Below are 24,454 nucleotides of genomic sequence, written 5' to 3' on the forward strand. Positions count from 1 at the left end.
GACTAGTACTTCTTTTTTTTTTTTTTTTTTTGTTTTTTTTATTTATTTATTTATTTATTATATTTGTTTGTTTGTTTTGTTTATACATGCACTGGGTACAGTCAGAAGCACGGGAGGGTGAGAGAATTCACCAGAGCCAGAGCGGGGAGCAGAGCAGGCAGAAGGACCGAAGTACACTGCTGAGGGGAGCAGCGGGTGGCAGGAGAGGTCTGCGCACCTTGACTAGTACTTCTGTTTACAATGTGGGATTTTTTTCTGTATTCTTTTCAGAAGTCTGGTCTCTAGCAGTCTTTATGTGTGATTTTAGTAAAAAAAAAAGAATGTATGTACATACTCATGTGCACACTTGTGTGTGTGTGTTCATGTGTGTTCGTGTGTGTGAGCCTGCCATATTTCTTCCCTGCCCCACAGAAAATGTGTTTTTTTGGAAGCTCTTCTGACACTGAAGTGAATGCCCACTGGCCCTCCCTTGCTGAATTCTCCTGAGAGAGGTGAGGGAGAGAGAGGTCTTTATGCTTGTTGTCATATCTTTTGTTTCTGCTGATTATACACAAAGTAAGTTGTAAATAGCTTTCTCACACACCATGATTCCTTTGAGGTATGTGCAGGAGACTCGATGTGCACTCAGCTTCAGCTTACCCTGGGGATTCTAGAGGGTCCTTTTCAAAAGCCGCTTACTTCCTGTTATAGCACCAGCAGAAGGAAATTTAGATGAGTACTAGGCAATTAACATCCCATAATTAAACCTGTGGCATAATGTTTAGAAATATCAACTGATCAGTTTAGTATTTTTCTTTGATTTTTTTCACTGAAATGATTTTATTATTTTAAAACAAAAGATACAAAGAGGCAAAAAATAATAAAAATGAAAAGTTTTCAGAGAAAAAAAATCACTAAACATTTTGTAAAAATCATTGTAGAACTTTGTTTTAAACTATAGCATTGAAACAACACTAGAATGCAGGAGAGTGGATAAAACCCCCATATCAATTTAAGCTTTATATAGCAATGAAAACAGTGGTTACATACCATATTTTATTATCTTAATGTAAAATTAACTGATAATACGGAGCTAGACAATTTATGCCTGCTCTTTCTGTCAGTCATTTTTTTTTTTTGATCACTTATAGCAAGTGTAGCAACTACTGAGGCTTCTAAATCAAAAAGCCTAAATGCCTAGGTGTGCAATTATAACTAGGTTTTATCAACTTTCATATTCTCTGTATTTTTCTTGATACATTTTGGTGAATTAGGAAACATAGTTTGCCTTCTGCTGAAATTTTTTTCTCTCTCTGATAATGACAGTATTTATAGTGGATGAAGGGGGAAGTATTGTTAGACTATGAAACTGCAGTTTTTGGTTTGAATCACAATATTTTCATTTTTAAAATATGGGAGTCCAATTCCATAGATTTTTAAGGGATTTTTGTGTGTGTATGCTCAGAAATTCAAGGATTCTAAACTTAAAGAGTGCCACCCACTTCCCTAGTAGTTCCTTCTTGTGATTTGAATTGTTGAACCATTCTAGTAGTTTCCTTCCAGCTTATTCACAGATTTTTTTGTTTTCTCAGAAACTGTGTATCTAAGTGTCTGAGGTTGTGAATATAATTGTAGTTGTTTAACTTTCTCCTTTCCTCTGGAGAGTGTTTATAAAATACATTCTGTGAGGATAAAACAGAACTAGAAATTTAGTATTCTTGACATGGTTAAATAATATTAAGATAAGAGGGAATTTGTTTTATGTACATGAAATAAAGTATTAACACTTAATTTGCAATATATACATTTTGGCTTTCAGATTCTGCTTTAATCAGTTAAGTAGTCACATTTATTGAGATTTTTATAGGAAGCATTTTGAGGGGGGCTTATTCTGATATGGGATAGTCTAACATTTTTTTCTCCCAATCCTTCTATTGCACCATAGGGAGAATTACTGATGCAGAACTCATTAGTGCCCCTCCATATGTCAGCTGAGGGTGGGATCAGCATCATCTTGTATGTGACAGGACACAAATGTACAGTGTCTTTATTCTTCTCCATGCCCCATTTCTTTCTCATTCCTCAAGTGAGAGGATACATTCCCTTATGTTGCTCTAGACCAAAGAGCAAGTAGTAGGCTTTGATTTCTGACACCTTCTCCATTTCCTTCAATTGTCTTCCTTGTAATTTCTTTCATATGAAACATCAGCAAATGCCTGTGAGATGGATGCCACTAAATGCAACTGTTATATGTTTTTCATTAATTTCTTTGCAATATGTCCTCCACCTTATTTCTTAAGTTAGAGTTTTGTAACTTTCTAGCAAGTTACTCTGAGCTAGTTATTTACCTTAAGCCTTCTTTTTCTTTTTTTCAATTTGCAAAATGGAGGTGCTCATATACCATAAGATTGCTGAGAAAAGTGAGCTAATAATTTGTATGTAAGGTGCCCACAGTGTGTCAGTGGCATATTGCAAATGCTCAGTAAATGTGACCTCCCTTTCCTACCCCTCTTAGTTTCTACTGATGGAATTCGTGGGTAAAGAATAATTTTAAAGACAGATGGACATAGGAAGAGAGAATAAGAGACTTCCAAAGATAGGAGAGTTGTATCTAAAAACATTTGAAGAGTTGACTGAAAGTTTTAATTATGTTTACTAGTGAATTTGTGTAGTTTATTGAAACTTGTTTAAATTTGGAGAAGTGAACTGATCTGTGGTTCCAGAGGAAGAGAGAAATACCTTCTGAGGCAGTATACCTGGCAGAAGACTGATCTCTGAACAAAGAAAAATCCATTGACATAAATGATCTTACTTGGAGTAAAAAATTATAAGCAAAGCAAAACGCTAAAGGAGGGATTCGATAGGGAAAGAAGGCACAGGTGAGATAAAGTTGATTGATGGTTTGGGCAACTGATGTATGCAGGTTGATGTATGATTAGTGAAGTTAGTACCTGTTTTGAAGTACCTGTTAGTGATTTCCAGTTTTTTAAAACAAAATGCATAGAAAAGATTTTATTTATTATTTTTTAAAGATTTATTTATGCACAAAAGAGCTGGGGCACAGGCCAGAGGCATGGGGTGGGGGGCGGGGGGTGAGAGGACCCACCAGAGACAGAGCAGGGAACAGAACAGGCAGACTGACTGAAATACACTGCTGAGGGGAGCAGCGGGCGAGACAAGGAAAGGTCTGCCTCACCATGTGGGTTGCTCCCTTGCTGGCCGGGATCGAATTCGTGCTGCAGAGGCTGCAGACCGCTTCATAGTGCAGTGCTCAACCCCCTACGCCACCAGGGAGACCCATAGAAAAGATTTTAGATGAAATCTACTTCCTCTTTTTTTGTTTCAAATATCTAAAATGCAGGATGAAAGTGATAGAGTGTATATTTCAGGATGAGATTGACTAATTATAATAGATAACTTAGTTTTCAAAGTGAACCTGGTAGCATTCAATATTAGAATTGAAGGTACAGAGACACATTCATTAAGTTATAGCTCTTACATCAGGTAACCCTCTTATATGTAATTTTAAGACAGAAAATAAATAAATAATGATAATGTCTGCTTGTGCTAGACTTTACCAGAAAAGGAAGGAGATATTTGAACAGGTAAAGAGTTAAAAAGAATTTATGCATTATAGAATGAAATTTTTTTAAATTTTCATATGAGAAAATTAAAAGATGGGGGGGGAAGCCCCTATAATGTGCATCAGGTATTCTGTTTCTGTCCCCCGTCAACCCCCATCCTTTTTTCATTTCCTTCCTTTTTACTTACATATTTATTAAATGCCTACTTTGTACAACATAATGTCTATATAAAGGGAAATAAAATGTATGGGGAATTTTCTTCTTGAAATTTACCTTTTGGTAGTTAATAAACTTCATTGTGTGATATTTACAATCTATTTGACTTACTAATTATCAAAAACCCGTGAAGCTATAATGCCCTGTTTCAGGACTGTATTTGGCATGTCCCTGCTTCTGTCTGGGTCAAGTGTGTTTGTGTGCAGTTCTCAGCAGCCTCCACACCCAGCATCTAACTCAGCCGTATTCCCCCAGGTTCCAGTGGCATGTGCTGGCAGAGTGCTGGGTGCAGACTTTTGCCCAAACCTGGAGGAGCCAGACCAGAGGCTGGAAGTCCAGGTTGGAGTCTTATTGTTTTATCAGTTGGGGGTGGTGGTACAGAACCAGAGGTCCCTGAAAGCCATACAGATATGTCAGTGCCACCAGGAAATCAATAGCCATTGTCACAGGCATCAAGGAGGGACCAGAGTAGTATACATGCAGCGAGAAGTCCTCTTTGAATAAGTTGTTTATACTCGACATCATTCGTTTATTCACTAAAGAAATAGTATATGATGTAGTGGTTAAGAACAGAGTTTCTCAAGGCTGACTGCTTAGGTTGATACAAGTTGCTGTGGCACCTTTGGCAAGTCACTCAACCTAACTGAACTTTAACTTCCTCATCTAAGAAATATTTACAGTACAAGCTAGTTATGAGGATTTGATGTTCCAGTGTATACCTAGCAGTTAGAGTTTGACACTTAACAGGTACTCAGTAAATATTAACTCTCATCTTTTAAAAACATCATTATCTTTGCTAAGCACTATGTTAGGCACTGGGGATACTTGGTAAGCCAGTCACACTTCCTTAACTATGGTCTTCTAGAGAATACAAGTCATTTAATTGGGCACTCTAGTACAAAAATAGGACTTAACGGTAAGTATTCCCTTCTCACAGATTGGGAGATATGTTCTGTGGCATAATATTAAGTTCATTAGCGAAAAGTACATTTTATGCAAAAATTACTTAGAATTCACTTCATTTTGTGTGGTCCTCAGTCATTATGTAGTTTGTTATATTGCAAGTTAAAATAGAACACATTAGCTAAAGGTATGTCTCCAATTCCATGTACCTTTTAGTTTTTACAGAACTTGTGTGCCAATGATGTTTCAACATGGATGGCATCCCTAGCTTGAGCAAGCTCGTATTATTTTTTCAGGACCTCCATTTGGCATTGCTTTCTAAATTTTTAGACTTTGGGGGATGAGCTTAGTGAGCTTGGTTTTTAAAACATTTTTACTGATTTAGACGCCTCACAGGAGAGAAGTGAATAGTTTTAAAAATTGACTTCTTCACAGTGGGAATAAAGGTGGAAGTGATGGTAGGAGGAGGTTTCAGTTTTTATGGCACAGAAGAGTACACCATCTCTTGCACACCTGCTCTTGGCCTGGGGAAGACCACCTGAGCTCTGCTGTGCCACAAGCTGGTACTGTCTGGGTGGTGCATGGCTCTGCTACATCAGAAAGCAGGTGTGACACATATGAGACATGATCGTGCACTTCCCAGTTTTAGAAAGCTAACAGCTTGTGTGTGACACATAAGTGCAGCGTGATGGAAGACTTTTTGTGGAGAGCAGTCTGATCCTTGACCTCGTTGGGTAGGACGAGTGATGTTCTTCAAACATATCACCTGGAATGGTCTGTCATGGGTGGTTGTTGAATAATCTGTTTTTGAACCTTGAGTTATGGTGCAAAGAGCAATGGGTTTTGCAGATGTGAGTAAGTAAAATAAAACTGAGAGACCAGTGGAGCATATTATTTTGACATACCAAGGGAGACAATATATATTTACAAGTTTAAATGAAATCCTGGTTGTAGGTGAACAGATGTGGAGTTGACAGTTCAGCTTGGGTCTTACAAAAAAGACCAAGTTCTGGGAAAAGAAGGGAAAGCGCTCATTTTGTTGGTTTCCTCATTTGCAATACCATCTTGGTGGACAGCTTAGAAAGGATGAATCTATTGAAAGATAGTTAACAGTGAATCGATGAATTAACTAGAGCCCACTTGAACCATTTTCTTCTCTTTTTCCTCTTTTATGGTTTCCTTACATTTTAATAATATGTGGTGCTTAAGCCTATTATGTTAGTCATTAAAAACTGGACATTTAATATATTCTTTCCCAACTAACAGTTCCAGGAGTTGATTTTAGCTTGGAATCTTTTCATTCTTGCCATACTTGTATTCTGATCTTTTTGTTCCCTTAGGAGGTGAACCACTGCTTATTTTTTAGTCCAGCTCTACACTCCAGGGACCTTACATAGGACTTGCCAGGGTCTATCAACTCTTACTGCTTGGACCTCAAGATTTCCCCTGGGACCAGGCATTATAACCTCTAGAGGATTTGCTGTATGGCCTCTTGACTCTGAGAGTAACCTCTTGTATACCTTGATTTAGGTGCAATGATGTGTTTATATCCTTTCCTAAGAAGGATTTTCATTTAGATACATAGCCCCGTGTCTGGTTTACTTTTTATATTTCAGCTGATGTGCGTTCTCACTACTGCTGGAGCTCCTTGTTGTTCTTACCTGCTTCCTTGGGCCCTAAAATTTCAGATGGCTTAGCAACTTTATTATTTAGTAATCCAAAAATCCATGATACTCTTTTATGAATACTCTTTTTTGAATGACTATCATCCTTGAAGTCTGTGCCCTACTTGACTTTTGCAAGGGCATCTGTTGATTTTTTTGCATTACTATGCTTGATGTAGAAAAGTAGTGGGAAATCAAGACTTTGATTCACGGTCTAACTTTGTTGATTTTTCTTGGTGACTGTTGAGGTATGTATGAAACTATTTTCTTTAAACTGCGAGGTTAATTGATGTATCCTAGCAAAAAATTGGTCTCTTTCATGATTATTTTAATGGAAATGGTTATTCTGGTTTAGCACTCTCTTAAAGGCTGTTAAATATTTTATTTTTAATCAGAAAAAGTTACTTTATTAGTCAAACTGTGCCTTTGTTACAGTTAGCCCAGCACCGTTCCATTCTTGTTTGGAAATTCAAGATGTGGGGTTTGACTTGATATTTTTCACCACTAAAGTGCTTAGAAAATTAGAGTAAATAATGAACCAATATTTCAGTACCAGATTAGACACAATTTACTGTGATGTTTCATAAACCACAGACTCCTTTCTTCTGTGAATGCGTGAATGATCACTTTTTTTTCCAGACATACCGGGGTGCAAGTGTAAATTTCCATAAAATTTAAATGAGGTGCTTCCTGTAATTAATGAACAATTGTGGCTGCTCTCTAGTCTGCATTGTAATTAACCGTGATCAGGCTTGTTTAGTGATGACACTGTTCCTGTAATAATTTGACAAGCTACTGTGAATTTGCCAGGTTATTAAACAACCTGCAGCACTTACGGAATCACAGGGACGAGCTCAGCGGCTGCTGCTGGTTAAATACAGCATAAGGGTGAACCAAAAGCTGCCCATTGAAGTCTATGGATCACCCTGAACAGAGTCAAATTCCTATAATTTTGAAGAAGTTAATTTTGTGTGGGTTGTCTTGAAAGCTTTTTATTTCATGTTAAACCTACCAAGGCAAAATTGGTCATTTTTATGAACTGATAATGAAACCAGCTATTTTTTATTATATTGTTACCAGTATGGATGAAACAGAATCTAAGGTTTCCCCTACCTACCCTGTTAAAAATTGGTGTGAATATTAAAAAAAAAAATCCTCTTCAAATTCATTCACAACATCTCTTAAATATAAACTCACTCGTGCATGCGCGTGTGTGTGTGTTTGTGTGTGTGTGTGCATGTGTTGGAAATAGCAGATGACCTTATTCTAAACATAGTCATGTTGCAGCTAGAGAGCTCTAAGTGGACTGGTAGCCTTACATCCATGGTCACTAGTGCACCCGCCTTCCCCAGCCCCCACTTCAGCTTAAGGACTGTTCAAAACGTTACTGTCTAGTTACTGTGGTGTCTTTCATTCAGATTCTGTTTATTGACTAAACCACAAGGATTCCTGCCCAAAGTACCAGGCGGTCTATGCTTGACTGATTTTGATTTTCTAACATCAGCCCTGGGGTTTATTTGAAAAATGTACATACACTGCAGCTTTAACAAGTCAAGTGACTGCATGTTTTTGACCATGGAGTAGAGTATATCTGAAGATCATTAAATTTGGGGCGGGGGTGGCTGGAGAATAAGTGTAGTAGTCATTGTACCATTGCAGTGTGTGTGTGTGTGTGTGTGTGTGTGTGTGTGTGTGTGTGTGAGAGAGAGACAGAGAGAGAGAGAGAGAGACACATGGTTTTTGTCTTTTCATCTTCTCCAAGAGCCAGAAAGTTTCCTGCCGTTCTCTTTCCAGCTATTGACAAATGATTGCCAGATGTGAGATCTTTGCCGTGCTCTTTCCCTCAGCAAACCTGCAGGGATGGGATATTTGATTCTCCCTTGCCCATTTCATCTCCTTTCCACATCTGCCAGGGACACACAAGCAATACATCCCTACATGAGAGTTTAAAGTTTATTCAGCTCCTTTTTCCCCTCCGATAAAGTGTTTGGAGACAACAGAATGAGGTCCATATGACTCTCTCCCAACTTCCCTGTATGAAATTAGTTGTTTATTTTACTTATCTACCTCTCTGTAATTGAACTATTTCATTTTAGTTTTGGTCCATGGAAAATTTGATGCTACTCTGGGAGTGCTAAGAGTTTCCTATTGTCTGCTTGCTGCCTGTGTGCCATCATCACAACTCTCTGATCGCTTCAGTTCTGATAAAAACTAGACTTGGTTTCCACGGGAGTTCCTCAGAAAGTAATTTTAATAAACAACTGTCAAAATATTAAGTGTAGTATATCTGGTGAAATCCAGGAGTCATCTCTGAGGGGACAAAATTCATCTTGTTTGCCGTGATTAGCTTAACCTGTAATTTGTGGCCATTGTCAAAGTTGATATGGATGAGGGCCTAGTTTTAATCCCAAATAACCTGTAAAAGAAAGTATACTTTTTAGAGGCTTCTGAAATTAGCCTGGGTAGGCTGCCCACTTAATCACTAACATGCACAGAAGCCATTTGCATCTGCCTGGAATCTATATTGATAGTGATTTTTTTTCTCATCTCAGTTTAAAAATATTTTCCAAAATGTTCTTATAACTTATGTTCATTCTATAGGGTGGGCTGACACAGGTGGCCTTTCAGTTTTCCTATTACACTTTTTGGCAAACGAAAAGGCCCCTATTCCCTGAATAAGATCAGCATTTTTTTTTTTTAACATTTAAAAAATAATCCATAAAATGTCTGCCACATGTTCTCTAGTGGATGGAAATGTTTTCCAAATTAGAGCTGTAGTATTGGATTCTTATTGTAAAAGTGCTAGTGTTTACTATTTCTGCTACCCTCTTAGCTACCTGTGATTATGTGATTTTCTATTTTTTGTGTGGAATTCAAATATAAGGTAATTACTATTTCTGAATTCCTGTACTGAGGAAAAATTTTGAGTTTTGCTGTTATGGGCAAATAGACTCAAGATACAAAAAGTGTGAAGTCTGTTTTTCAACATGTTCTGTAACTCCAATTAACAGATAACAAACCTAGCAAGAACAAAAACCAAAATCCAGCAGTCCTCCAAAAGAGGAAATGTTACTAAGCCTAAGAAAAGGGGAGAGACTACCCTCTTTAACAGATATACCTGTTAAATGTGTACAGATTTTTATATATTGATTATATTATATGTTAGTGAAGCTTAAAAAGAAAAAGGGGTAAGACTTTCTACCACAAGTTGCCACATGTTGTATTTTTCTTTTGGAATTGTCTATTGACTAGCATAGAAGAAAATCACAGTTGAAGATAATAGACAATGATAAACTGTTCAGACTGTTCATTCTCAAACACAAGATGATGATCATAATGAAAGTGGTGAGTTGAAATAACACCCTCCCCCCACCACACACATACACACAAAATTACCCAAACCAAAAAGGATCCCTGTGGAAAAGTTTATATTTTTATTGTTCTTTACCATTCCCTGAGGACTGATGCCATGCTAGCTACTCAGTGGCTGCCAATGACTGGGAAGGTGGAGGCGAAGAGCTCTTTCATAAAACAACAAGGTTAGGAACTCCTGTGTCAGGAGCCAAGTTCCTCTGAGTTTAGATCACTTCACGTAATTTGCCCTTGCTAATGCATTTGCTGGTTTCTCATGCCTTCCTGCTTTTTCCTCAACATGGTTACTCTGGGAGGCAGAGAGGTGCTAAGCAGTGGAGGTGTCATCCGGCCTGCGTACCTAGGGAATGTCCTTCAGAGGACGACTTGTCACCAGCCGTCAAAGAAGAGAGTGGCTTTGTGGTCTCTGAACATCTGGCAGCGCTGCACAGGAAGCTGAGGGGGTGTCATTAATTGTGATGAAATAATTTAAACCATCAGGAATAAATGAGGCTGTTAAGCTAAGTTCAGATTCCATTTGCCATGCACATGTGTCTAGCAGCCTGTGTGCAGTTTTAAAAAAATTGAATTATATTAGCTCATGAGTAGAAGTGAAACAGATACTGTAAATGAAACAAGTTGCTGTGTAGTGATGACATCGTGTTGTACCACTTCACAGAGTTACAGTTTGTAGTATCAGGATATTGAAAGTGGTACATTATTTAATGAATTTTTATATAAAAACATTCTTATAGTGTTGAGGGAATAGCATAGAAGAAAATGGTAGTTGAAGATACAGTATTTTATTGGTACAGGAGAGGATGGTTAGGTGGATGGGTAGAAAGAAGCAGTCCATCTGGTCAAGCTGGGGAGGGTGGGTGGAGCTCTTACCCTGCTAAGCCATGCTAAATCAACTCGCAGCTTACTTTTTATAGAATGTGGCTCTGAGTGCAACATTTGGTGCCATTGCTCTGCACACACACTCCAGGCTGGAGGAAAATTTCTCATTCAACATTGGATGTCCTGTTTGAGAGCTGCTGACACTTGTGTGCACATCCACATTGTTTCCTTGAGAATAAGTATAGCTGTTTTTGGTGATAGATCGCTCCTCAAGCAAATGGACCTAGTGTCTGGGCTTGACACAATCAGTGAAGACTGATTTCAGGGCCTCCCAGGTGGTGCAGCGGTTGAGCGCCGGGTTGTGAGGCTGCCCGTAGCCTCTGCAGTGCCGGTCAATCCCCGGCCACTGGGTGAGGGTCCCACATGGCGTGCAGACCTCTCCTGCTGTGCCCGCTGCTCCCCTCAGCAGTATACTTCGTCAGTCTGCCTGCTCTGCTCTCCCCTCTGGCTCTGGTGAATTCTCTCACCCTCTGACTGTACCCAGTGCTTGTATAAATAAATAATTAAATCTTTTAAAAAAAAATGATTTCAAATGTAACTTTCAAGCACTGTGGCAAGAGGTAGCCCTCCTTTCTTTGCAAAGGAAAGCTATCAGGTTTGGAATGTCTAAGCGATGGTGTGGAGGCCCCAAAGCCAATTTCTAAAGTGAAAGTCGTTCCTTTACACATGAGCAGAGTTTTCAGACTTGAACTTTTATTTAAAAATAAACATGGGCATTTAATAAAACCAGAATGTTTACATACAGAAAGCATTTTTAAAAGCCCTTAGCAAGGCAATCCCCTGTCAGATAGAGGCAGTGTTAGAGCTCTGCAAACCTGGACTGGAGCCACTTGACCACTAACAACTATTTTTTGTTTGTTTTCTCTCTTTGTACTAGTCTTTTAAAAAAAATATATTATTATTCTTTATTATTTTTACATCATTGTTCATTTTTAAACAGTATTTGCTCCCCTCTCACCCCCTCAGGTGTAGTCCCCATAGAGTTTCCTTCACCAGTGGACCCGTGCACCATCACCTCAGTCCCCTGTGCTCCTCCCTCCCTCCCTCTGATCCCTCTCCCTCCTCCTCCCCTGCAGGATATCTCTGGTTTATAATTGTCTGTTTTTGCTTTGTTGTGTTTTGTACTGTTACTATTTTTTTACATTGATGTCTTATTTGGTTCCTCTATATTCCTGCTATAAGTGAAACCATCCGATATTTTTCTTTTTCCTTCTGGCTTATTTCACTGAGCATGATTCCTTCTAGTTCCATCCACATTGCTGCGAATGGCATGAGCTTATCTCTTTTGATTGCTGAGTAATATTCCATTGTGTACATGTACCACATCTTCTTGATTCAGTCATCTGTTTTTGGGCATTTGGGTTGTTTCCAGGTTTTACCTATTGTAAATAGTGCTGCAATAAACATAGGGGTACAGGTGTTCTTTTGAATCAGTGCTTTAACTAGCTCTGCCCCCACAGTCCTTCTCTTCCTCACTACCTTTTCTCTTTTCCCTGTTGCATATCTCCTTTTTTCCTCTTCTCACTTCATTCTCCATATTTTCTTTTTCTTTTCTTTACTCTCACTTGTTATTTTTATCCATTTGTGTTAGGTTCTTTTTACAACCTGCTCTTATTCTCTATCTTCCACAGATGTGATCTGCAATTGTTTTTATTTATTGTCTTAGTTTACCTGCTACTCATTGAAATAATATTGTAATCTTTTAAAATTTAGGTTGCATTTGTACATAAAGTTGTGTGGTAACTGGTGGATTTCTAAAAGGAATCTCAGTGAACCTTGATTTTTTTTTTTTTAAAGGAATGCAGAATACTCACTAGCCATTTCTCAGGGCTCTTGAATGGAATTGCTGTGGATAAAAGCCAGAAATTTGTAGTTCCAAATTACTATCTTCCTTCTTACCCCAACATAAAATGAAGATATTAAAATTGAAGCGCTGAAGTTTCATGACTTCAGACTTCAAGCACTTGAAGTCTTATAGACTAGTCGATAGTACATTGCTTTTGTGTGTTTTGATCTTCAGATTTTATTTTAATTGATGAAATAGAATAGGAAGACTTGTGTTCCTCAGCTCTGTCTTCTTGGTATTGTTGGAAGGATTGTACTATATAAGACAGTACCCAGCATATAGCTAACTGTGAATGCATTAGTGTTATATAAAAATGTATTTTATTAGTATCTGTTGGCTAAGCAAATAAAAAACAGAAGAAATTTTTCCTGAAGATTTCACTGATCTTCATTATTTAAATATATTCCCCTTAAAACAAATTTTCCCTGTAGAATAATAAATTCAAGTGAACATGGACAAATTTAAGCAAGATATCTATGGTTTTATTTCTTGTCTTTGAAGAAATCACTGTGTACTGTACAGTGTACATTGTATACTGTGGCACATTTATTTCTTTAAACAAAACAGTACACTCTAGTTTCTTGAAGTTTTCTTTGGAAAGTATCTTAGTAAATACTTACATATAAAATGCAGTTTCATGAACTCTTTATTTTAGTGGAGTGTGAACTGGATTCCCCTACATATTTTTAAAAACTTTTTTTATTTTCCTGTTTTTGTTACTGTTAACTCTACCTAAGCAGCTTAAAATTTGTTAATTTTGTAAATCTTGAGTTCTATATTTTAGGTATATTATATATTAAATAAACCTTGCTTCAATAATGGGAGAACTTAACTATATTGTACATTCTCTCTCAGTACCACTGTTTCTATGAGTGTTTAGATTCTGGACAACCAGCCTCACAGAAACTATTCATGATGGGAACTGTCAGTATTGAATATAAAAACATTGAGAATGATGCCTTTTTTTTTTAAAAAACTATACATAAGTCCCTAAGTCATAGCAGCTCTGTAGGAGGAAAAAAAGATAGGAAAGCAAGAAATATTTTAGTTCTTGACTTGAATAGAGAGAATACTCTGTTGGGAGTGTGTACGTGTATTTAGGTTTTTTATATATATATACACACATGTTATATCTATTATTACATATAAATCCATATTTTATATGTTTACAGGAGTATCTAGTGTTACTCTGAATATCTTGTTGGAATTAGTCATTAATGAATAATCAGCATTGAGAAAACATAGCACCATACCTTCATCTGCAAAAAATAGGAAAGAAAGGTTTAGTGTGTAAATAATGGACTTTCAATTTGTGTGTGTAATTCTTTAGGACATAGTATTTTTATATGATTTTTAACACTTAAACCTTGAAATTACCTGAATTATATAATCTATGTCTTTATTTAACAGATTTGGAAACCAAGGCACAGTTATTTTTAAGACTTATCCAAAATTACATAGTAAAACATTCTCCATTTTCTGATGTGTCAGAACCTTATTGTTTATTGGTTTTCATTCCCTCTGAATATAGGTGTTATATGGCAGCACTCTGATTTTTTTTTTCTTGTGACAAAATATTTAACTTAGTGTTTACCTTGTTCTCTGTGATCTAAGTGAAATAAAGAAAGAATACAAGGCCACCGTACTCTCAGTACCATAGTAGTGGTCTTAGTAGATTCTCTCATGAAAAGAGCAGACCCTTCTCTTCTGTCTGATGCTGGGAATGTGCTAACTTGCTGTTAAGAAATGGGATGTTGGGGCCTCCCCCGTGGTGCAGCGGTTGAGCGCTGGGTTGCGAAGCTGCCCGCAGCCTCTGCAGCGCCGGTTTTGCAGCGCCCGTTCTGCAGCACTGGTTCGATCCCACTGGTTTGATCCCCGGCTGCTCCCTGGCCACTGGAGGAGGGTCCCACATGGTGCGCAGACCTCTCCTGCCGCCCGCTGCTCCCCTCAGCAGTGTACTTCGCTCCTTCTGCCTGCTCTGCTCCCCTCTCTGGCTCTGGTGAATTCTCTCACCCTCCCGCTCTTCTGACTGTACCCAGTACTTGTATAAATAAATAAATAAATCTTTTTTTTTTTTTTTTTTTTTTTTTTTTAAAGAAATGGGATGTTGGGTTCTGACTTTTTTTCTTTCTTTCTCTAGTGTCAGTTTAGAATTAAGCGTTGGACAATAACTAACTTAAGGTTTTAGAAATAGTCCTACTTAAATAATCTTGGTTTCTAAACAAAAGTGCCATTACAAACATCTAAAGAATGGAATTACCCAAGAATATAAAAGTGTTAATATTTAATGTTCAGTACATGCCAGTGAAATTACATGGAGCATAGAAGCAGACCAAGTCCCCTTGAAATCTCTGTTATTATAACAACCATCTTTAAGTGCCTTTTTAGGTATGGTACTATGTTTGCATCCTATTAAAAAAGTAAGCTGAATAGGCAGAGCCTCTGCCCTCTAGGAGTTTATAATAAAAGCAGAGGATGTAGTTGACACCTGTTATTGTATTAAGGTCCTGCAAATAAACATTGATCAATTATATAAATAAAAGTTTTGTATCAAAGACAAGTAAAAACCTTGCAAAAACCTGATTACATCAGTAAACAGACGTCATCATCCCCATACTGAAATTATAGCATGGAAGTTATAAGACAACTCAATTGGAATAATCCAGATACTAGGATAGCCCTTTACATTTATATTTTAATTGTTTTCAATAACAGCTCCCATTGCTACTGTGTCACTGATAGTTTATTGTGAGTCTGAATTCAGAGATGTTTTTATTGTTTTGATTAAGAATTGGGATTAGTTGAATTGTGTACTTAATTTTTTTTAAATCTAAGCCACCAGTGTTAGCAGAAATGAATGTTTTTTAGAATTCCCAGCCTTTCCCTTCCTCCCCAAGTCACTTTAAGAAACTGAGTTAAAACAAATATGGGAGTTTAAGATTGATGGTGAAATGAGATGGGCTTATCTAGCCAAAGGCTTTGAGTGGAATGTTGGTAAGAAGAGCCAGGGTCATAAATCTGGAATGAACATATTTGGTTGTAAGTTTGGGTAAAGGTATACCAACTAAAATTAAATACATAAATGTCGGCAGGGGGATATAGGTATTGAGTTTGATAAAATATTTTCTTTCTGCATACTTCAACTTTAATGCAAGGTATTTTAACAGTCACTTTATTTTTGAAGTGTGAGAGAACTAAAACAGCAACATTGGGAAGTCTAAACATGAACCTGTCTCAGAGTTCAAGACATTAAAAAAAAAAAGCTAACACTATCCCAGTGTAGGTGTCTGTCTGTGTAAATTAAAGAATGTGAATGCATAAATTAATTAGAACAGTCACTGATATAAATCAAACTTATTTGGTACACTGATGAAATGAGCATTGTTTATAAAATTATCTTGCTATTTAATCTCTTCTATATAAACCTGGCTGGTTAGCATTATGAAGTAATAATACAATTAATGTGATGATGGTATACTTTTTCTTGGTACAGGCCTGATCCTGCAGGCAAAGGCTGGGATTTGTATATATAGAGGGACCATAAGAAATAGAAATTTTAATTAGTAAAAATGTTCTTCCCCTCCCCCTTCAGGTGTGCATGTGCGTGTGTGTGTTATTATCAGCATGCTTCCTGGTATATTTTATTCTTTTGATCCACTCATCTGCTAACCCCAGAAGAAGGAACTTCTGCCTTTTGTTGCACTATTTTCTCAAAACTGCAAAGTTTATTATGAGAACTACCTGTTATCTTCCAGCTATATACTCTTCTGTGCTGCTGGATCTCAAATAAAGAGAAAGTTACACTTATAAATGAAAACCATTAGGTATTTCTTAAATAAACAATTTTTTTCCCTTTAATGGGCAAAGGACTTTTGTTTATAATTATTAGTCCAATAAGTCCATGTCTAACAAATGTACGGAACATTTGTTATCTTTTGAATAAAGGAAAACACTCTCTGTTAGAGTAGAAAACAGAAACCCTAACACAACAACAATAAGAAAACCGTAAACAGGAATCCTAATGGAGAGGAAAATTCTTAGTGTCATTTAATATTTGATTCAGAGCTTTTGCTTTGTGTTTTTAACCCCCTTATTTATTGTGACTTCTTTTCCATTTCATCTCCCTCACTTTCATGAGGTTGGTTTCTTTATGTCCCCAAATGAGAGCCTTTCCTTTTGGAAATTAAATTTAAAAATGTGTTTTTTTATTGAACTTGCTCTTAAGTTGCTTCACTATTCCATGGCATTTCTTATTCTTTTTTTTTAAAGATTTATTTATTTATGCATACAAGGACTGAGGTATAAGCCAGAGGTGTAGAAGGGTGAGAGGATTCACCAGAGTGGGTGGGGGGAGCAGAACAGGCAGATCTACTGAAATGCACTGCTGAGGGGAGCAGCGGGCGAGGCAGGAGAGGTCTGCTGCGACATGTGAGTTGCTCCCTGGCCAGCTGGGGATCAAACTCCTGCTGCAGTGACTGGTAATAACTTGATAGTGTTGTCTTTAACCCCTGTGCCACCAGGGAGGCCCCAACATTTTCTTTTTCTTTAATAGATTTTGACAGTGATATCCAATAATTTAACTAATGAATTGCAGAAAAAAATAGCATAGGTAAATCCCTCTTGATTTCATTCTATTAATGGAGTATGATGGTTACTATTTGTTGTTCCCATTTAGTCTCATCTAGAGAATGTATTTGGTATAGAGTCCTTTTAGGGTTATGCACAGGATAGTTATTAATGTGCATAATAAAATACTGTGATTTTTATCCTGAATGACTAGGATTCTTTTCCATTCTTTGCTGGTCTGCGTTGAACATTATCATTTTCAAATTGACAACTCAAATATATTTGATTTGAATATATTATTTTTAATATATTAATATTTGATATGTTATTTTAAAAGATTTTTCTCATCTTTATAAGAGTGTCATAGATCTCCCTATTTTAACAGTGATTATTCATGATGCCGTAGCAACATCCCTGACTGCTAGCAGAATATGTATTATATCTGTGGTTTTGTGAATCAGTAACCACTAAAAGATTGCAGACCAATCACCCATGAATGACTTGTTCAGAGTTTGCTTAATGAGGAAGCTGGCGTAAGATAACTTCACAATATGTGTAAGAACACATTTTCACTGTTACACTTAATTCTGTTCTGAATTAGGCAATTTGGGTTTTTAATCACTATTCAACTGTGCAGATATATTTGATGACATTTGGGTCTGTTTCCTGGAAGCCTTTCAGAACAATGTTTGTCATAGCTGCATTGAAATCAGGGGATCTGATGACTGGAGCCAGGCATGTGGTGGGATTGGATGCTGTCTGGGTCGATGAGATGACTGACAGAGGGCCTCCACTTGCTGACTAGTACCTGCTTCTGAGCTCTAATAGGAAGATGGTTTCTAAGACATGGTAAGACTGTATGCCTTTTTTTGGGCCTCCCCTGGTGGTGCAGTGGTTGAGCGCTGGGCTGCAAGGCTGCCCGCAGCCTCTGCAGTGCCGGTTCGATCCCTGACCACCGGCAAGGGTCCCTATGGCGCGCAGACCTCTCCTGCCGCGCCTGCTGCTCCCCTCAGCAGTGTATTTCGTCAGTCTGCCTGTTCTGTTCCCCACTCTGTCTCTGGTGAATTCTCTCATCCTCCCGCGCTTCTGACTGTACCCAGTGCTTGTATAAATAAATCTTAAAAAAAAAAACTAAAAAAACTGTATGCCTTTTTCTAGCTGGGGTGATGCCTCTTGCTAGAGCATATAAGAATCTCTGGGATATGGTCTGATTGTCTGTTAAATACAAGCCCTGGTGGAAAAAGTAAAGGACTATAAGTTGCTTCCTTAAGAATTGTTCTGATGAGTATAGCTTCTCGTTGGGTACCTGGTTTTCTAGATGAGAAGTTCCAGCTTTCTTCAGTTTTTCCATTTCTCTTCCTCCTATTACTGACTTTCTCTTTTTACTGTGGATTAGGTTCATCTGATTTCTTCCTTCATTTTGATGCAGTCAGATGTGATTTTAATCATATATGATAGGATGTCTTTTGGGGAGCTGATTAGCTTAGGTGTTCCTGCAGATAGATCCTGAGGCAATGACTTGCATGCAGATACTTTGGATAGATCCCAGAGTAGGTACAAAGAACTAGGGGAAACCAACATCAAGGTGAATGATTGAGGGAATCAGTACTCCTGCTAAAGGGTACTCTTTCTCATTGAGGCTCTCTTAGGTACCTCATGAATATGGTTCTCCCCCCAAATAAAAGGGAGAAATGTTTATTAACTCATTCTAGGTCAATCAGTATAGCTGTCTGGGCATTGACTCCTCCTGTGCCTATACCTGTGCATTTTCTTCAAGCCTGACACACATCATGGATCAAACTCAGGTCAGGTGCTACTAGCTATAAATTGAGGAGTTGGGTGATATGGCTAGATATAGAGGTAAAAAAGAGGGATTTTTGATAATGTAGAGGAGAAACCTTATCTGGGGACATTGCTTTTACTGTGGATTGAAGGGCCTTAGAGAGCTGTGGGGTATTTGCTGTTACAAATCCCTCATTTGTTGTAGTGTGCTTCTCAGGTGAGTTTGGGTATGCCTTTACCCCAACTTTGCTATGAGAAAGAACTATTGGCATATTCCTCAATAATTTCATCATGTCACTCAGAAAATTCATCATTGATCTGGAATAGAGAATGTATTCCCCTTTCATGGACATGATTCCTTTACTTTATCCACACAGAAGCAGAAACATTTAAAGATTACCTCAGTTATATGCCATTCCTTTATTTTGAAATGGAGGAAAGTTATTAATTACTCAGCTGCTTTTAATATGCTTCTTAAAAATAGAGTATTATAAGCAGGACTCTGCCACATGGTGATTTGGCTCTTTTGGATTTTAAAACAGAGAACCTAAATCCTCAATTGCATTTTTTTTTTTTTTTTTTTTTTTTTATAGGTTTTTCTTTTCTTTTTTTTTAAAGATTTATTTATTTATTTATTTATTTATACAAGCACTGGGTACAGTCAGAAGTGCGGGAGGGTGAGAGAATTCACCAGAGCCAGAGCGGGGAGCAGAGCAGGCAGAAGGACCGAAGTACACTGCTGAGGGGAGCAGCGGGCGGCAGGAGAGGTCTGCGCGCCATGCGGGACCCTCCTCCAGTGGCCGGGGAGCAGCCGGGGATCGAACCGGCGCTGCAGAGGCTGCGGGCAGCTTCACAACCCAGCGCTCAACCGCTGCGCCACCGGGGAGGCCCCTCAATTGCATTTTTTTCCAAAAGTACCCAGGGACCTAATAGGTCTAGCACTTCTATTAAGCCATGACTTCTGATAGGTTAGTGTCAATTTAGGAATGAGTGTAAGGAAAAACTAAAAAGTAGTCCCCAGTGGGATCAATATAATATGCAAGTCCTCAGTGCTAAAATGACAGGAAGATGTTTCAGAAACCAAATTGTAACAGAAGCTGTTCAGTTATACAATATTATATGTGTTCTTTTTTTTTTTTTTTTTTTTTTTTTAATAGAGGCATGCTTTATTTATTTGTTTGCTGGTTTGTTTGTTTGTTTTGTTTATACATGCACTGGGTACAGTCAGAGCACGGGAGGGCGAGAGAATGCACCAGAGCCAGAGCGGGGAGCAGAGCAGGCAGAAGGACCGAAGTACACTGCTGAGGGGAGCAGCGGGCAGCAGGAGAGGTCTGCACGCCATGTGGGACCCTCCTCCGGTGGCCGGGGAGCAGCCGGGGATCGAACCGGCGCCGCAGAGGCCGCGGGCAGCTTCGCAACCCAGCGCTCAACCGCTGCGCCACCGGGGAGGCCCTATATGTGTTCTTTTTATTGTAGTTATATTTTTTATTGGGGTCATGATATGAAAATTACAAGGTTAACTATTATCATGGATCACTCAGAGGGGACTGAACAAGATCAAAATTTCTACCATGCATTCAGTGTTCAAATCTCTAACAGATTTTGCTTCTTGTAAGTGGATGAATTTGGTCTTAATTATTTCTCAGTGATATCTGACTTCTTTCCTTTCTAGACATTCGTCTTTTTAAAGTCATGCATACTACTTATAGGTAGTTGAAAGGAACATCTACCTTCTACCTATGAAATGTATTGAACAGTATCTGACTCATGATAATTTTCTCAATAAATTATTGCATTTTTAACAGTAAATGACAGAGGAACAGAAAAACAATAGAGAAGCAGATTCTAATGTGAATTTATGGCTGTTGTAACATCCTCAATCTATTAGGACTTGTTGCCAGTAAGTTGTTCTTCTGATTTCCTCTTTGCTCCAATTCAACATAGACAGTACTATTTCAATAAAGAAGTAATTCTGTTTACTCTGCTTGAACTTTCTCTAGATCTGAGAGTTGAACAATTGGGTGATTTGAGGTTAAGATACTTTAGCACCTTCAGGGCAAAGTACAGTCTTAAAGGTGTGATAAAATATACCATTTAGAGGGTGCGTTTTAGATTATAAGGAAAATGACTCTCTTTGTGGGCTCCCTAGGAACAATTTTCTATCTTGTGGTTTGTCACTTTCAATGTATGGCAATTGCTTTCCATTATAATCCCTAGCTCCAATCAATAAGTTCAATATTATGCAACTTATAGTTACATTATAACCAAAATATGTCAAATGTGGTTTCTGAGTGGATGATTTACAGTAAGTCTTCCTTAGTCCCTAAAGTGGATATTATGACTAATTTGGGCTCCCATAGACCAAGGCAGTTTTCTTCATATGAAAAGTGTGTGTGTTCAGGGTTGGGGGTCAGCTGTTGTGATAGGAGGAGCAGTAAACCACTGTGTCAACTTGTTCACATCCAGATTGATCCATTGTCATCTCCTTTGCATCTACATGGATTGTTGTGAATTATCTGCTCACCCTCGGAGAGACGTGCTCTGAATTCTAATAATTTGAAATCTGTGAATCTATTAAAACCATATTTGTACTCTAAAAAAATTGATATTCACTGGGCATTTTGCCCAACAAGAGAAAGTCAAAGAGATTACACACTTATCCTAAGTAACAGCAACCACCCTGCCAATTCTTTCTTTGAAAGAATATAGCAGACCCAAATTATACATCTATGGGTAAGAGGAGACAAGAAAGGAACTCAATATATCAAAATCAGAAAGTAAATTCCACAGTAATGATTACAATAATGTTTCAAGATGTGATTTAAGCATAGGCCCAGTCATTGAAAAATCATAGCTTAGATAGGTTTGAAACTGTTTCGAGCACATCCTGAGGTTGTTAAAGATGTTTACCCTTCTCATTAGAAATCAGAATATTCACTCATATACTTATAGATCCTGAGAGCACATGGATCGTCTCTTGTTTGAGGAAGAACTTGATGACCACAGTGTCACCATGACATACTGTGGTAATAACATGGCCTTCTGATTTCCTATCTAAATAGTCATTTTCCTCAGGTACTGAGTTAACATATTTAGCTCCTGAAATATGTGTGGGCCTGGTGATACAAGGGTGCAGAAGCCATAAGCCCATGTTTCGAAGAGAGCTCTGCTGTATACAGTGATTGTTCTGCTAACTTGTACTGTGATCTTCCCAAGGGATAGGTATAGTACTATTTATCATTAGAGACTCAACATCAACCATCATACCTGGCACTTAGCAGGAAAGTACCAAATAATTGCTTGGGGAATGAATGTGATGAATGCTTATCTTTGGGCCATAGGCTCACAGAGCACAAGGCAATCCAAGAAGGAATTCACACAGAGGATAACATTTTATTTAGTCAAGTTTTTTTTCATATGTTCTCCTGTGGCAAATGGAATGAAGAATCAGCAAGCTCAAGTGAAAGGCACTTTCCTTGAGGTCAAGAACCAAGAGTGTTATGTTTGTGTATATGGAGTTCTGCACAGTGCCTGACACATAGTAGGTTCTCAAAAATATAACATGTTGCTTTCTATCTTTTATAAATGTGCAAAGTCCCTTTCTTTATTTTCTATGTAAAGAATATGGTAAATATTTTGGTTTTAAAGCAATTCTTCTTAGATTATATTAAAATAATAATTATTAGAGAAAATGAAATGTTATTAAAAGACTTTCATTATATCAGTAAGAAGTTGAAAGTACTGTTTGCTCAGATAATCCTTACTTTCTAATGATTGAGAATTGACTTTCTGGGGCTGTGGAAGGTGACTGCTTCAAATGATTACTTTTGGCACTAAGTAGAGAATCCCACGTTAATTTTCAATTAACCACATTGTTGATTATCTTGTCCAGTAACAATACCTCAGTTGTTAGCACTGCCTATCTCAGTTGAGTAGAGCATGGAACCAACAAGGGCCTGATTATGGATTTTGTTCTTGTATGGGCTGGTTAGATTTGCAAAGGGAAAAACCCATTGAATAAACATAGACAGCACTCCAAAAGTTGGTTAGCTGTTAAATAAATGGATGCTATTATTATAAAGGAGGACTTGGCTAAAGAAGGTGGATCATCACATCTCATTAACATTCTTGGATAAACAACCAAATTCTAGTGACAGTAGTTTATAACATCAACATGTATGTGTTTGTGTGAGTGAGTGAATTGTGTTTCTGAAATAAGTATTCACCTCTTTAATGGAAATGAGAGGACTATAATATTCATTATTGCCTTAAAATTTTTTTCAAAGTAAAATATCACAGTAATGCTAGGTCCTAATTTCTGAATTTGTATGTGAATTAAAAAAATATAATATAAAGAAGAAAATATTTTGAAAAAGAAAAATGGCAAGTAAAGTGTCCAGGTTTAATAATGCTGGTTAAAGTAGCGTATATATCACCTCCACAAAATGTAAGAATTAGGATATGTCATCTCAAAAATACATGTGAATCTTGCTTTGGCTAGATTAGTATAGACTCCATTTTATACAGGTGTAAGGTAAACTTGCTATTTAAATACTGTTTGAACCTTGAATGAGTATCAAATCTGCTGGATGCATGTTGAAATATTTAGCTACAGAATCACCCAACAAGTTCCAATAATGAAATCTGACCTATGATCTCTTGAAAGATGTTTTTACATAATTACTAAGCAGGGTTGGATGTTATTTATGGTGGTGTCAGTTGCATTGTAGTATTTAATACTACAATACTACAAAAATATTGGCCAGTAACCTTTTTGTGCTTGTATTTTAAACAGTTGTTTCTTTCTTTTTATGAAGTATATTAAATAACTTTAATACAACCTGCCTATTTTATTGACGGATTCATGGTGTTGAGAAAAATAAAATAAAAAGCACCTACAGAGTTATTGGAAAGAACATTTACAATGAAGATGACAGAAATCAAGGGAACACCAAAATTACTGGAGTGAAGAAAACAGAATTGAAGAGAGACCAAAACAGATAGGAAGACTCTCTGGCAAAATATAGTTCTGGAGGAAAGTAAGCTACAAGGTTGAACTTCATAGAAAAAAATGTATTTTATAGGAAAAATATACTAAAACCCACATGATTTCTTATTAATTGAAAAATAAATTCAGGTTTTACGTAAGAAGTAGGAATTGTCAGTTTAGTAATTATTAAAATTACTGATTTTTTCAAATACAGGCATTTATTGAAATATCACTAGAAAAATTAACAAATTGATAGTCAACTAAAATGTTAATTGAATATAGTTTCTCCATTACTTTTAATCCTGGAAGCCCTTACTAGAAATATGACTACAAATCTATTCATGGTAGTGTGAAGAACTTTTTAAATTAGTTGGGGAAGAATTTCTAGGAAGAGTTAAACAGGTAAGAAGTAATAAATTTATAGGGTTTTTTTTTGCTTTGTTATTCTTTCAGTGAAGTTAATCTTCGATGTACATTAATGATGTTAGTTGAATAGTAAATGTGCTCTCGAGTTTGGTGACATAGGTAATCTCTACAATAAAATAAAATAATAAGGACTGATCAGTGTGAAAGAAGTTACAGGTTTACTTTGGGACAATTTCTGTGACACCAAGGCACATCCCTGACTTAAAAAAATATTCTTAGATTCAGAATAGGCAAGACATATCCAACA

General features: G+C 37.3%; 1 protein-coding gene across 7 annotated transcripts in view; it reads left to right on the top strand.

Annotated features, from left to right (window-relative positions):
• BNC2 (basonuclin 2) overlaps positions 1-24,454 on the top strand; it is a 417,406-nt gene that overhangs the window by 163,578 nt on the left and 229,374 nt on the right. For 2 of the 7 annotated variants that reach the window (XM_037495038.2, XM_037495039.2), the window contains exon 3: positions 4,035-4,118. The exons of 4 other annotated variants lie outside the window; for them this stretch is intronic. In XM_037495038.2, coding sequence (XP_037350935.1) covers positions 4,035-4,118 — 84 coding nt within the window. Of the gene's footprint in view, positions 1-4,034; positions 4,119-9,598; positions 9,692-24,454 lie in introns of all 7 variants that reach the window. One more of the 7 variants, XM_054688701.1, reaches the window with a different exon arrangement.

The sequence above is a fragment of the Talpa occidentalis genome, unplaced genomic scaffold, assembly GCF_014898055.3.
Source record: "Talpa occidentalis isolate TD23 unplaced genomic scaffold, MPIMG_talOcc4v2.1 talOcc4.7, whole genome shotgun sequence".
Classification (NCBI taxonomy): domain Eukaryota; kingdom Metazoa; phylum Chordata; class Mammalia; order Eulipotyphla; family Talpidae; genus Talpa; species Talpa occidentalis.